This window comes from Dermacentor andersoni, chromosome 8 (genome assembly GCF_023375885.2).
Source record: "Dermacentor andersoni chromosome 8, qqDerAnde1_hic_scaffold, whole genome shotgun sequence".
Taxonomy (NCBI): domain Eukaryota; kingdom Metazoa; phylum Arthropoda; class Arachnida; order Ixodida; family Ixodidae; genus Dermacentor; species Dermacentor andersoni.
This window is the reverse complement of record NC_092821.1, coordinates 121,071,859-121,086,758: the sequence shown is the minus strand read 5'-3', so window position 1 is coordinate 121,086,758 and position 14,900 is coordinate 121,071,859. Positions and strand designations below refer to the sequence as shown.

General features: G+C 46.7%; 1 protein-coding gene across 1 annotated transcript; it reads left to right on the top strand.

The window, feature by feature from the left end:
* The first annotated feature begins 4,682 nt into the window (after positions 1-4,682).
* hoip (NHP2-like protein 1 hoip) lies at positions 4,683-12,400 on the top strand. The gene is made up of 5 exons (XM_050176677.3): positions 4,683-4,832; positions 5,709-5,826; positions 6,887-6,990; positions 7,719-7,752; positions 12,036-12,400. Exons 1-5 carry the CDS (start codon positions 4,830-4,832, stop codon positions 12,158-12,160), a joined length of 384 nt encoding a protein of 127 aa, XP_050032634.1. The 5' UTR covers positions 4,683-4,829; the 3' UTR covers positions 12,161-12,400.
* Positions 12,401-14,900: the final 2,500 nt, after the last annotated feature.

The following is a 14,900-nucleotide window of genomic DNA, read 5'->3' as shown; positions in this document are numbered from 1 at the left end:
GAAAGCTAGGACTTAAGGGGATGCTCCGATGCCAACTCCGATATGTTATGTATCGGCAAGAAAGGACCACGTTTCGATCATTCTGGGGAAAGCTAGGACTTAAGAGGAGGCTCCGATGCCAACTCCGATATGTTATGTATCGGCAAGAAAGGACTACGTTCGATCATTCTGAGGAATGCTAGGACTTAAGAGGGGGCTCCGATGCCAACTCCGATATGTTATGTATCGGCAAGAAAGGACCCCGTTTCGATCATTCTGGGGAAAGCTAGGACTTAAGAGGAGGCTCCGATGCCAACTCCGATATGTTATGTATCGGCAAGAAAGGACTACGTTTCTATCATTCTGAGGAAAGCTAAGACTTAAGGGGAGGCTCCGATGCCAATTCCGATATGTTATGTATCGGCAAGAAAGGACTACGTTTCGATAATCCTGAGGAAAGCTAGGACTTAAGAGGAGGCTCCGATGCCAACTCCGATATGTTATTTATCGGCAAGAAAGGACTACGTTTCCATCATTCTGAGGAAAGCTAAGACTTAAGGGGAGGCTCCGATGCCAATTCCGATATGTTATGTATCGGCAAGAAAGGACCACGTTTCGATCATTCTGAGGAAAGCTAGGACTTAAGAGGGGGCTCCGATGCCAACTCCGATATGTTATGTATCGGCAAGAAAGGACCACGTTTCGATCATTCTGAGGAAAGCTAGGACTTAAGAGGAGGCTCCGATGCCAACTCCGATATGTTATTTATCGGCAAGAAAGGACTACGTTTCCATCATTCTGAGGAAAGCTAAGACTTAAGGGGAGGCTCCGATGCCAATTCCGATATGTTATGTATCGGCAAGAAAGGACCACGTTTCGATCATTCTGAGGAAAGCTAGGACTTAAGAGGGGGCTCCGATGCCAACTCCGATATGTTATGTATCGGCAAGAAAGGACCACGTTTCGATCATTCTGAGGAAAGCTAGGACTCAAGAGGAGGCTCCGATGCCAACTCCAATATGTTATATATCGGCAAGAAAGGACTACGTTCGATCATTCTGAGGAAAGCTAGGACTTAAGAGGGGGCTCCGATGCCAACTCCGATGCCGCTCATTCAAATGCATGTAAAACACCACAAATGCTTTCATAAGACAACGCCGCGGGGCAGATTTGAATGAATGCGTTGCAGATGAGAAAAATTAAATTCTAGTAGCCGTGGGAAGCAGAATTTCGATTTAATGCCTGGAATATTTTTGCGATAATTGACGACAAGCGGCAAGTCTAAAAAGTAAGAGCATATGAAGTTTACAAATCCGCAACTATGCACCTAACAAGATATCGCAGTTTTCTAAACTGTATCTATTAGAGAATCTAACGCTAATTTACGCATTACGTGAAAATGTTATAGTGTTTGCGAGGGTTTTGCAGAAGTCCTGCTAAGCAATGTTATTGATATATTTCAGAGCGCTGTATAATAGGTTAATTACAGACTGTTTTACATGTGTGAGATGCAGTTTACACCATTGCATACATAACAGCCATTATATTCTAATTTTCTTTTTTTAATGCAACAAACTTCATCAAATTCGGTACAGTTGTCGCCGAGAAAAGTGATTTCTCCGTTCAAGTGTAGTAGATGGGCGCTCCCAATATAAACCTTCCTCCTAAATTCGACTGAGCTGAAAAGCGTGAATCATTTCTGCACCACCAGAGGGAGCTCTACCTCGGAAGCTCATATCTAAATACACGAAATCTGTTCCCATGACATCCCATTTCGACGGGACGCCAGTAAAGCCGCAAAGGGGCAACGCTCTGAGCAGCGAGCGATCTTCACTGCAAAGCGCAGCGTCATTTGGTGAAGCCCACTTTCCAAAGGCAATATCGCATGAAGTAGAAACGGGAAAATAACTTCTGCGCAGCCAATGACGAAAAACCATCCACGGCGGAGCGTGCTGAAATCGGGGGAGTGGGCCGCGGCAAGCGCCGAGAGTGAGGGGGGAGAAATAACGCTAAGATTGTGTGTACATGCTGAAATAAAGCTTGGGAAACGACGGCAGATGTTATAATGTGAATGTATAGCTACCCGGCTGTACGTTTGAGCTCCGCTGGCCTCCTTGACGCCTGTGGTTTCAGGGATTGCAGGGGAAAAAGCAAACATATCCGCAACAGAAATTAGTCAAAGGCGGTTGGAGGTCTGGTGGCAGAAAAGTGTAGGGAGACCACAAACGACGAAGTTCCCAGTGATGACTCAGAAAGTTTGATGCTGGGAAATGCTTGTCAGTAAACGATATTTTTTTAAAAAAAAAGGTAATACAGGCAACACATTCGGCAAACTAAGAAAAACTAAGACACTTGGTGGCGTCACCCATTGCCCCGTTTCAAAGGGGACGCTCATAGCATCCATCCATCCATCTATCGTCCATCCATCCATCCTGAAGCTATCTGAAGCTGCAGCTGTTTTGGCAACGCCGAGTCGCTACCGTTTGCTAGACGCACCGTCGTTCTTGCGTCGCTCGCGTTGTTTCCGTCGCTCTACGCGGGATCACTCATTCCCGGGAGGTTATACACCTAAACTTTTGGAGGTGTATCTCCAAAAGCGAAGCCGGACTCCGCCATCTTGCTAGGGGCAAGAATCCCGAACCGCCGTAGCCACCGTAGCAAAAGGCGCAGTGCGTTCATCGTGTTTATAGGTTTGTTCGATCCAGAAAAAGGTGCACGGCACCACAAACGAGAAGGTGCAGGGGGTGCCAGTTAAGACCCGGATCTTAAATCCACAGGGCGCCACTCTGTGAGCCTGGCATTTGGACACAACTTATTTTTCGCGCGCTGTTGGAACAGTGTTTTGGCATGCTTTCAGGCCACCAGCCTTTCAATAATAATAAAAAAAAAACGTCCGAGCGTGGAGCCCACGCTGAACCACGCGCTGGAACTACTCCCCCCCCTATCTAGAAGACTATAGCCACAGTGAAATACCAGCGGAATCGGCAGTGGTACTAGAGGTATTTCTTTGCATATTTTTTATTTATTTTTTGCAACAACAATAACAACCGTGTATGTACTTATATAAAAATACTCATCAAGTATTTATGGAAATAAAAATGTTGTATTGTGAAAAAGTGTTGCGCCCTTGAGCGGAATGCTACAAGTGTCGTCTGCTACGACGCCTGCTCGCTGCAAACGCGAGACCTTTGTCGTAGACGACAGGCACTTGCGAACTCTCTCGCTCTTTCGAAAGGCTGCGTCGGCTGTCACGATTGCTGAACATCTTCAAGTACACTTCTGCAGTGCTAGCTAGGACGCTTGTGGCCTCCTACGAGTATGCTTCATCATATTTTATATTGACGTACCGTTTCCGAAGCGTTATGGCGTGGCTTTGCACTTACCCATTTTGCGACACTAGACTACAGCCGGGAAGCAGCAACCTTTCTACCACATGTAAGTTTGCGTTCTCAAAGTCCTAAATCACGCATTTCAATGAGCTCATAAACGAGCAATGCATAATGAAGCCCTCAATAAAATTTGATTGTCAAGCCACTAGAAGTACAACTGTTTATGTCTTGTGTCAGTAGTGCCTTCTTTTTCATATACTGAAGTTTCATAAAGCACGTAACGCTACAGCGCCAACCTAACACACTTAACAAACCAAGGCCCAAACGGTCAAAACATGTTCTTTCAACGTTTACGATGCCGTCGCTTTCTCGTACACCAATGTGGACATTTCAAAACCAGACAAGAAACAGTTCACTCAGTTTGTGCTGGAAGAATTTGGTTTGAAGTGCCACACCAATCCGAGTCGCCCAATTACTCATCAACGGTCTTGTATAGATTTAACTTTGGCGCGCTATCGCCCCTTCGAGCAACATAACAAAGGCAGAGAGCTTTGCGTTGCACTGTCCCACTGCAAATTATAGCATTTGCGCTGGGAGCGAAACCAAAACTGCCAAAAAAATACTTGTAGACTCGTTCGCTAGTCAATAGAACGTCAATCCGAAGCCTGTACTTCCCATCATTCCCATGATGGTTGAACGATCGCAGCGCCAGATTTCCCTCTAGGTATACTAATATAAAACTCTTTGGCCAGCACCATCCGTAAAGTAAGATAATTTTGTCTTCTTGGAGAATTAGCTCGCCTTCATCTGTGACCTACTACGACACACGGTCACGCCAGCCCTTCGTTGGCCGTCCCTGCGGCGAACCTTCACCATCGTCAAGATGTCAGCAAGATCTCAAAGGCCATGTGTTTGCCTACTGCAAGAGCTGGAAACAACCAGTGACGTCATGGCCACCGCGCGGGATAGCACAAGTAAATATGACGCAAGTTAATTTTGGCATAGAGTTTCATACAATAATTGTTGTATGAAACTATCAATTTTGAAGACCATGCTTCTTTTTTTTTTTTCTACGAGAATAATGTTGGCTACAGGCGCAAAAAGTTGCAGATCGTATCTAAAACATGGCGGTTATGGTGTCTTTCGGATATTTTGGCGCAAGCAGTTTGCAGAAGCATCGCCTTCAAGATCTGTTTTTTGTTACACTGAGGAAGCGGTCGCTGATCGTTGCATCTCGACAGAATGGCCGACAGAAAAGTATGGCCTTCGAGATCAACTTCGAAAACTTCAGAAAGCATAGCCAAGCATAGCAGCAACCTGTAGAAATCTGGCCACCGAAAACACATAGTTTCCGGAATCGCCGTTAGAAGAGGGCGCGGCGCTACGAACGCGACGCTAACAAACAACACGTGGGTGCTACCGGGAACCACGAGACGGTGATCGAAGTATTTCCCATTTTAGCGTTCACGTTAAATTCTGCTATTCGAAACAGACGGCTTGCGACCACAGCGAACTTCCAAAATGGTGAGCTCTCGGCGGACCCACGCTCGCAGTTACGCTAACTGCACGAAATTACGGTGTCCGCGCCCGTAAGCCTACAAGCGCATTCCCGCAGGGTACCGGTTGCTTGTAGCGTTTTAATTTGTTGCTAAAACGAAGCTGCAACAGTGACGCGTGAAGCCGCCTTCGTTACAACTTTTGTTCTCTCCTGTGTAGTCTCGATCTGCTGCGACTTCACGCCGTGCTCGAGCTTTTGCTGCCGCTAAACGTCAAGTCGCTGTAGCGGTGCTGTGACATGTGCCGCGTGTTCTTTGGCGCCACTCGTGTATTTCAGTGCGATGCATTATTGGGCTGTAGCTGTTGAGTGCCATCGTACGACGAACCGGGCGCTACGGTTGTACTCGAGTGGCTTAGTGGTGCGAGTCAGCACAACTCTGTTATCCGTAAATGAAGTAAGAAGTCGCGACGTCATACTTTGAAACGTAATGACCGCTCATATGTGTACCTTCAAGGCACAGAAGTGTAGCGCATTATATGGAGTCCCTGCTTTGGTTTCCGATATTTCGGCTACACCATTCTGGTTCGTCCCACCGGTAGCCCCGGCTTGTATACTATCGGCATTTTGGCCCACGTAGTAGTGCCGGTCCCCCATAGTGAGTTGAGCCATAATAACACAAAGCACCAATCAACCGAGTAGTGGCAGTGATCCCCCCCCCCCCCCCCCCTTGTTCTGCGCAATTAACCACTGAATCGCGACATAAAGCCTCTACACATAATGGCGGGCTTCTAGACCTCGCTAAAGCTCACAGACCTCTTGATATAACAACGCGTGATATTCGACGGCTTCTTTGATTTCCGTCAATATTATTTTCGCTCGCCCCTTTGCAATCTAACTCCCAGGCCGATGAAGTCAACCCAAAGGCTTACCCACTGGCCGATCCTGAGCTGACGGCGAAGATCCTGAACATCGTTCAACAGGCCACCAACTACAAGCAGATGAGGAAAGGCGCGAACGAAGGTGAGTGCTGGTCGGCCGTCTGTTCGGAAACTGTCGCGCGTTTGTTGCTTGCCTGTTGGAGGCATCAATTTCGTTCTCGAAAAAGTTCTAGCCCCCCGTGAACTAAGTGATTTTGAGCATTGGTGCGGCTTTCTGAAATTTAACTTATGAATTGGGTTATGGCAAATCAGTTCTGCGCACGGTGGTTCTGCGTAAGCCCGCGAGGTGGAGGGAAAGGCGGTAGCCCCGGTTTCGGATCCCCGGAGCAGGATGAATTTGTATTCAACTGCAAAGCTTTCTTTCTGAGAAACGCGTACGGGTTGCCTATGTAGCTTCGTCGGGTCGACGCCAATTTTACTTTCATAAAGTGGGTTACTTTTGTTGTTAATGTTGATAGACACCTTCCATTTTATCTACTGTGGCAGTGCGACATCAGTTCTTGTCGGTGTTTATTACCCTGAAACAGACAACTTTTGAATGGTGGCAGCCCTCCTAGCCCATTTTGTTTTTGTTCACAGTCAAAACTGTATGTTGCATTTCTGAGGAAAAGCATTTTGTGCAATGTCGTTCGGACCTTGAACCTTCCAGTTTATAGGTGTGTCAGTGCGGGTGATTAGGGTGTTTTCTAGGCTCCACAAAGCTTCACATTATTTGAAATGACCTTATGAATGAAGGTATGCAACCAGCCTGAACTTTTACCCATTTGTGCAATTGACATACTACTTCTTAAATTGATGGAAAGAAGTGAACAGTGAAATTAAGTTGACAGGTTCTTCAAAGCTATAATAATGCTTGTTTTCAAGGCCGATTCACTGGATTAGATATGGCATACAGCACTGTCCAAAGGCATAACAGTATGTATCGTGTCACGAGTGTTCCGATTAGTAGTGAACATGAGGTCGACCTTCACACTAGCAATTTCTACAATGAGTTGGTAATCACTATTTTGTGTGTTACAGTTCAACAGTGATATCACAAGGAAACACAATACATCTTTAGAACCACCAGAACTTGATAGCAGTTCAATGTCACGAGATGAAGTTGATAGTTATACGTGCTCTTGTATATGCCTATTTTTCAGCCACGAAGGCTTTGAACCGTGGGCTCGCCGAAATCATCGTCATGGCTGCTGATGCAACGCCCCTGGAAATCGTTTTACACCTGCCACTTCTTTGTGAAGACAAGGTAGGGTTTACTTTGCATCATGCAGTAATGTGTCACATGGTGATGAGAGGTCTCAATTTGGTGCTAGTTTGTGATAGCGAATTCACACTTCACACTGTGCAAGAGCAGTGTGACACTAGTGCGTGTTGAAGATGAAAGTGCAGTGACAGTTAAGGTGTGTTGTCTGCTGCGAAAGCAGCATCTATCATGGATGCATGCAGCAGTGCAAAGCAAATTTCATTTCCCTTGTCACTCTAAAACTATGGCGATGGTTACGATGGCAGCAGACGAGAAACTGCTCAAATGGACATAAGTTAGCACACTATAAACCTTTACAAACCTGTCACGATGCAACCTTCTAGGCTCTTGCCTTAATCGGCTCATTCTATCCACTGGACATGCTGCTTTAATTGAAGAGCACAAAAAAGCACCATGTCGTCTGCTACAGAGAGCTTGCACGTCTGCACAGCCTGTGCATCCAGATCAGCGAGTGTGAGAGCACCTAAAACTCGGGCATGACTGGTTCCTGCACAACATCATGTCAAGGAGCAGAATGCAGGTGGCATGCACTACACTGTCAAATCAAGGACAAGACCAATGCAGAAAGTGCAACTAAATTGGTTAGGCCTAAATAAAGTGCACACTTGGCAGATTTCCCCCAACAGCGAATGTACGGAGATGGATTTAGTCTACATTTCTCTCTTTGTGTGCGTTTCCATGCTAATTGCGGTGTCTGTTTCTCCTTGCAGAATGTGCCATACGTGTTCGTGCGGTCTAAGCACGGTGAGTAGTACTTCCTTTCTGCCACAAACACCGACAGCCATGGACCATTTAGCCCGACATCATACTTTGCAGGACTTTTACTTTAAGCAACAGTGACAAGTAACTCAAGTCAGATTACTTGTTATCATGTGAGCCTCTCTCTTTCTCTTCAGGTCTGTTTTCCACTTCTTCACATAGTGAAACAATATGAATTATCAGGGCAGTCCGGTCAGCAGTGCTTCTTGACTCGATTCCAAGAGGCAGCTGGTGAATTGTGTTGCCTTTAGCTGTGTTCAAGAGCCCTAGAAGGAGCCCTTGGCTAAGAAACTTGGTTGGATTTCAGATAGCGCTACACCCCATCTAGCCAGCTTTGTGCAGTGAAGCAAAACCTCCGTGGCCTGCCTCTGATCATGTCATCCTTATGACCCTGCATGTGACACCAACTGAGTGCAGGTTTTGAAGCACACTAACAGGAAATATTGAGATGTGTTAGTGAATTTTCCCTTTCACAGTACCAGAGAAGTCGCTCTTACCTTGATGAGGGGGCTTTTATAAGCCAGGAAAGAAGCAGAGAAAGGAGGACAGGCGGCAACGCTGCCTTGAAATTCTCACACCAGCTTGCCCCGACGTCACAAATGTTGTGTGTCATGCGCATTCGGACTTAGTTAGATTTTATTCATAAAGGTTGACTGCATTTTATTCCAACCAAACACTGAACTCGGCAAGTTTCAGTCGCCGTATCAACTTGTGTAGGGGCCGCACCCCCAACTTGGCATCCCAAAATTTAGTAAAATAGATTTCCAACGAAGAAGCAGTCACGTTCAGTGCCCCGATGTTGCGTGCACGCATCTGTGGATTTTCGCGCGTTGAGTGCTTCCGCGTGTCACTGCTAGTTGGCAAGAGCTGTGCATTGATTTCTGATGCAGTGGTGCATCAGGGGAACTGGGGCGTGCACAGGTCGCTGGCTGCGCCGGCACCATTTTGAGCAAGAGGTTCGCTACCGTGCAAAGTCCACACTTCATCAAAATTGTGAAAGAAAAGTGCAGTCCTTACAGGAGTCTATACGGTAGTGTGCTACAACGGCTCAAATACGAAAGAAAATCCAGGATGTCACACTGATCCACTGGTGCTTCACTTTCTCTTCTAGTAATCAGTCTTCTATCAAGAAATTAATGAAAATAATTGTTTATTGAAACAATAGTTTATTAGTCTAAACAGATTTTGTGTTTTATTTGGTGTCCCTATAACACAGCAGGATGAGTAATGCACAGTGGGTGGGGTCCTTCTCTGGAACACCCAGCTGGCTCTCGTTACCGATTGGCTGGTACGAGTATCAATAGCTTTTGCTGCATTGTATGGAGTTGGTGAAACAGGTCATAGGTGGAGTTGCTGTCGTTACGAATACAAGAGCCTGTAGTCATGCCCAGAGTTCGAGTCCCAAGCTCAATAACTAGCCAAGCTGCAACAAAGTGATCACCACCGCAATATCAATAGTCTGTCAGTGTGGATATGACAGACAAACGTCAGTCGTTGACTCGAGTGCGGAAGTACTGAACTTTAAGTAGCACCAGAGACAAATACTTGTTGGTTTGACCGCGCGATACATGACTGCTCTACGCAATACACTATTCATGCATGAAGCATGTAAAAAGTAGCCAAGTAGTAGAGAAGGAAAAAATTGTGTTTATTCATTTCAAATAAACACTGCAGTTAACTTCCCCTGGCTTCATTGCTTGTTTCTTTATATGGTTGTTGCTAATAAAAAATCAAGCCCCTCAAATCCCCCTTATTTTTCTCGCGCGAAGTGTACAAGGTTGCACTGAGTGTTCTTCATTCTTTACCTGCGCAATAGTAGGTACCGCTTTAGCCCTTTGTTTACAATAGGCCTCTTCGATTTTCGGAGTTCTGGCAGCCAGACCGCAGCCAGCTAGTTCCGGTCCTGATAGGAAGTCATGTGGGCTGCGATCCGAAGACAACCCAAAGCTGCCCGAAGTTTGCAGAACCGAATGCTGGGGCAGCTGGCCACAGGATAGATATAAACAAGCACGGCAGCACCAGGCGAGGCCGGCGCGCGCTCGGCGTAGTAGGACCATTTATGCGCTGCCAGCTTGAAAATATAACGTTGCGTTCAGGGATACGATCACTTTCGTGCGATTTTGCTCGACTCGGCACAGGACGTGCACTGGGCCAACCTCACCTTGTGCAACGCAAGGTGGCCTCCGGCGCATCCGGTGAAAAGACGTGAAATCGTACATGATTGTATCCTCGAAAGCGATAGCTCGAGGATCCCTGCTCGCAGCGATCGCATTGCCCACCGGCGACATTGATGAGTTGGCGTTGTGTCATCACTTCACAAGACATGAAAAAGCAGGACATCAGGTCTTATATGCGTAAAACTTCGTGCTGACCTGCTTGGGCTTCATATTTCAGGAAGTTTGTCGTGGCTGATGGTGCTTCTTATTTTGACCCTAAGGAGCTGGGGATGCGACTGGCGCATGACAATGCACGCTGCCTGTGACCAGCGAAACGTTCCACACGAAACACAACGTTGGTTGCAATCATGAGAGCAATATGTACGTGTGCCTATTACTCAATCAATGCATTCTTACATCAACGGCCTGCAGTTCGGACACATATCGGTTTCGAGCTGCCACTCAAGCATCGTGAGGCTTATAGCGCATGAAAAAGACAAGGACGAAAGGAAGACGTGACACGCACAGGCACAAAACAGCGCCTGTGTGTGTCACATCCTCCTTTTGTCCTTGTCTTTTTCACGCGCTATAAGCCTCATGTTGTCTTACCAACAAGCCCAAATCACTGCATTACACCCAAGCAAATGACAGAGAGACAGAGCAAACATGGGCTAGCTGCAATGCCTTCGCTAACTGCAGAAAAAGGAGCTATCTCTGCATACATACATGAGATATGTGAAAAGGAACACCACCAGAGAAAGAAAAACTGAAAATGTACCGCAATATGTCTGAATGAGCGTCTACAACTTGCGTGGAACACGACGCAGATAACATGCACGCATCAGAGCGCGGCGCGCTGATCGCCGCAAGGAAGCCTTGGGGACACACACACATACATGAACAAAAGCTTCAAACGGTTCACCACTGCTCGTATCGCACCACTTCACAATGCGGAACGGTGCATTAGCACCTAAAAAGATAACGCAAGAGGCAAGGAAATCCGAAGATGACCGTAGACAGTTGGCCTCAAGCGCCCGCGTTGCAATCCGTGAAGTCCATGCACAGGCGGTGGCGAGCGCCCTTCGCCTCTTTTAGTCGTCTGCTAGCGAGAGAACTTCCAGACAGCAGCCAGACCAAAATCGTCCTGGCAGGTTGCAAGCCCGCGGGTAGCCAGAACCATCCAGCCCGAGCAAAACGAATGCCCGGCAGAAGTGTGTGGCGCGGTGGGTGGAGCAACCAGAGGAAAAACGAAGACGCTGTGGCTGGCTCTGGCAGCCCGCGGGTAGCCAGAAGTGGAAAATCGAAGAAGCCCAGTGTTGTTTCCGCTGGGTACTATGAGGTTGCGCGCTCAATTGCCAGCCGTGACTGCTGGATTTCAATGAGGGCAGCATGCATATATACTCATCTACTGAAGTGCGAGAGCACGTTAACATCAAATGGTTATTGCACCTGCCATAGCTAATTTGTGGATACAAAGCACTGCAAGCTATATTCCATTGTTGAAAAATTGCAACGAGCAATAACCTCCCATGGCATTTGACAGTTTTAAATGCATATAGGATGTTGCACAGGTAGGCAACGCATTTATGAGGGAATTTCGGGCCAATTCCAAATGCATTTGTTTCTTTGAACCACTTGCATGTCCCACTAGGGGTGTCAATGAAAGTGTGTTGTTGTTTATGTCGTTTGTTGACTTCATTTTTGCCTCTGTACTTTCATTTTTGCCTCTGTACTACTGTAGACAAAGTTCAAACAGGTTAGGGCTACCTTGAACAAACTTCTTTGGCTGCAGTGATGTCAGCGTGATTTTAGATTGTACACATCATTTAGGGCCTCTGCCATCTTTTGGGACCGGATACGTAGTGGTGCCTTATTACACTGTTACTCATAAGAGGTGTTCTTCATATTTTTCCATTCATTCATGGTACTACAATCAATTCTCTCCAAGTCTGTCCAGCTTGATTTTTTTCCGACTGGCTGCCAGCAGTGTGCAAACAAACAGTGGCCGGGTGCAGCTTGATTTTTTTCCGACTGGCTGCCAGCAGTGTGCAAACAAACAGTGGCCGGGTGTTCATTTCAACGTGCTTTCCTTTCCTCTCCTTCTCTTCACAGCCCTGGGACGAGCATGCGGAGTTTCTCGGCCAGTCGTCGCGTGTTCGGTCACAGTCAACGAGGGGTCACAGCTGAAGCCTCAAATACAGAGTCTCCAGCAAGAGATTGAAAAGCTGCTCGTCTAAGTGAAAAGAATGAGACAGAAATGAACTTCTCTGCACCTCATCCTTAACCTTTTTTTTTTTTTTTTTTTCCCATAGTTGAAGCGTGCTTTCGCTTTTTGTACATTATCCTCACTGTTACACAGCTCATTGCTGTGTGGTTTGAGACAGTGCTCCTATGAGCCATGTTGTGTTAAAGCAGTCTTTATTTTTTTTATTCCACAAGTGACCAGGAGGTCTAAAAAATAAACATTTAACACACTCCGGGTTGTATGTGTCTTGCTTTACTGCCTAGCATTGCTTTCAAGATTTTAGTCGCTACCCGCCGTAGTGACTATGGCATTGCGCTACTAAGTCCAAGGGTGCGGGATCGAATCCTAGCCACATTGGCTGCGAAATGCAAGAACACCTACGTACCGTGCATTGGGTGCAAATTAAAACAACTACAGGAGGCCAAAATTCATCCAGAGTCCCTCCCTACAGCATGCCTCATAATCAGATCGTGGTTTTGGCAGACAAGGCCCCAGAATGTTATTTTAATTTAAGATTTAGGTCTGCTTGATTCAGCTATTTTCTACGAGCCATGTAGAGGATAAACACTTCTACTTATGTGGTCGGAAAGTTGCATCCTCGGACATGCACATTGTGGAACATTACAGCTCAGCTCTTGCATAATAGCCTTCGCAATAATTTTTTACCACTTTAGACGCACTTTGACGATTTTCTACAAACATGCCAAGTCGTTAGAGTAGGTCCTTCTGATCATTAATTGGTGCATCTAAGTGCTCCGTGTAAAGCGTGTAATTTATTATAAGGTTTTAAATATGCACATCGCTGCCGATCGCAGCACACTGCTCGGCGGAATTTTAGGACGCCCCTACCCACATGACGTAAATCACCCAATTGACGTTGGTGGGGGCGAGCTATGCAATTGGCTGCCCAGGGCGCGTGATCTATAATTTTTCCAACTTTATGGTAAACAAATGTTCATAGTATAGTTGGAATGTTAGTTAATTTGTTTCTATAAAAAGAAAGTAACTAAGAGAATGCACAACAACAACAAGAGCTCCGCCGTCAGTGTCGGTCTGTCTTTTATTGAGCACAATGAATCACCATTGTTGCGTTGTGGGCTGCAAGCATAGCAACTGGAAATATGTCAAGTTGCGACATTGTGTCCCTGTGCAAGGCAGAAGACGAGCGAAGTGGCTGCAGTGCATCAGACTATAGGTATCCGATCAGCACCAGGATTTGAATAGTAAGGAGAGCATACTGTACAACTTGAACGTTTTTTTTGTTTGTCCTGTTACAAGCTATACAGCTCCGAAAAGACAGACACGTATCTAACAGAGAAAGTCAGTTTCTGTATTTTCGCTTACCAGTGATTGTTGTCGTCGTCAGGGCCGTCGGGGGAATTCGGTGAGTCTGGTGGCGGCGAATCGTTGCTGCCGTCGTCAGCGTGGAGTGGATTTCGAAAAGGTGTGTCGCTATGTGGGTCAAAACCCATCTCGCTCATCTGGCGCAACCGCTCCTCAAGCTCCGGGTCCATGACTCGAATGACGATCAACAGAACGATTGCAACACACGCTGCTTGGATAGCTCTCACTGGTGATCGACGGCCAAGCGGCTAGCACAGAGGTTACGCGCGGGCGGGGGCTAGCTCATACCTCTACATGGCTTGTTCAGTGTGTGGCAGTTCACGCACGTGAATTCCTGCCTCGGCAGTGTATCCAAACCTATGCAAACGGAGTGCTCGTTGAGGCCAGTTGCATATCGTCGAGGCACACCTTGCTCCAGAAACATTGAGCTATGGTTGTAGTTTTGATGTCTCTCCTGTCCTTGCCCTGATAAGCTATAGTTCTAAGTTTCTCGCCGTGAAACCAAATTTTCAAGCTTGAATTATGCATTGCATATTAAGCTCGCAGCAATCCAACAGAATTCGAGCACATTTAATGCAGTAGAAATTTTTTTTTTAGTATAACGCAGTTTACCAACACTAACAGCTGAGTAAATGAAATGCGTTCTACATGGTCGATAGGTGGCGTCCAAATCCACGCCCCAGTGGTGGTGCCCCCTGGGTAAACAGGCTAGGCTTTTGCAGGTTGCACGAGGGCGGCAGCCAGTAACGCATCATAGACATCCGGTCTTGGACACAACCTACTGCATTCCCAGTGACCTCTCCTTCAGAGTAACAGAGACTGATCCCAAAGGTCATGCTTCTGAGCAACAGAGACACATTCTGAAGTCTGTTTAATTTGCCTGCACTATCTGAACTCATTCAGAAGATGCTGCACCCTGCCATTCATTTCGTCGGTGCAGCAATGGTGCCCTTCACACCACACTGCTCATTTCAAATGGTGCAGGGCTGCCTCACAATTTTTCTGCACCCTCCCTGCTGACGGTGCCAACTTGGTGCACACACGTGCAGGAGATGACGACACACAAGCTTAGGTGCCGCTGAAACTTTGCTTACGTGGATCTGGCTGTGTGTGCAACATGGAGTGTGCTTACACCTCGGAAACCGGCCATACCTGCAATTCGAGACTTCTCAAACTTAAGTGGACAGCACACATTAGGCAGTGAACACATGAGGGTTGCGCCGCACTGGAATCGGAATTTGTTTTGGATGCTGCATTGTGCTTGTACCACTGAAGTATAGCTGAAGAATTGCTGAACTTATTGTGCCGCGCCATGAACTGGTTCACAGTGGTGCACGCAAATCAAACGTACCTATGGTCACCGCGTTCTAGACGCCACATATGTTCGC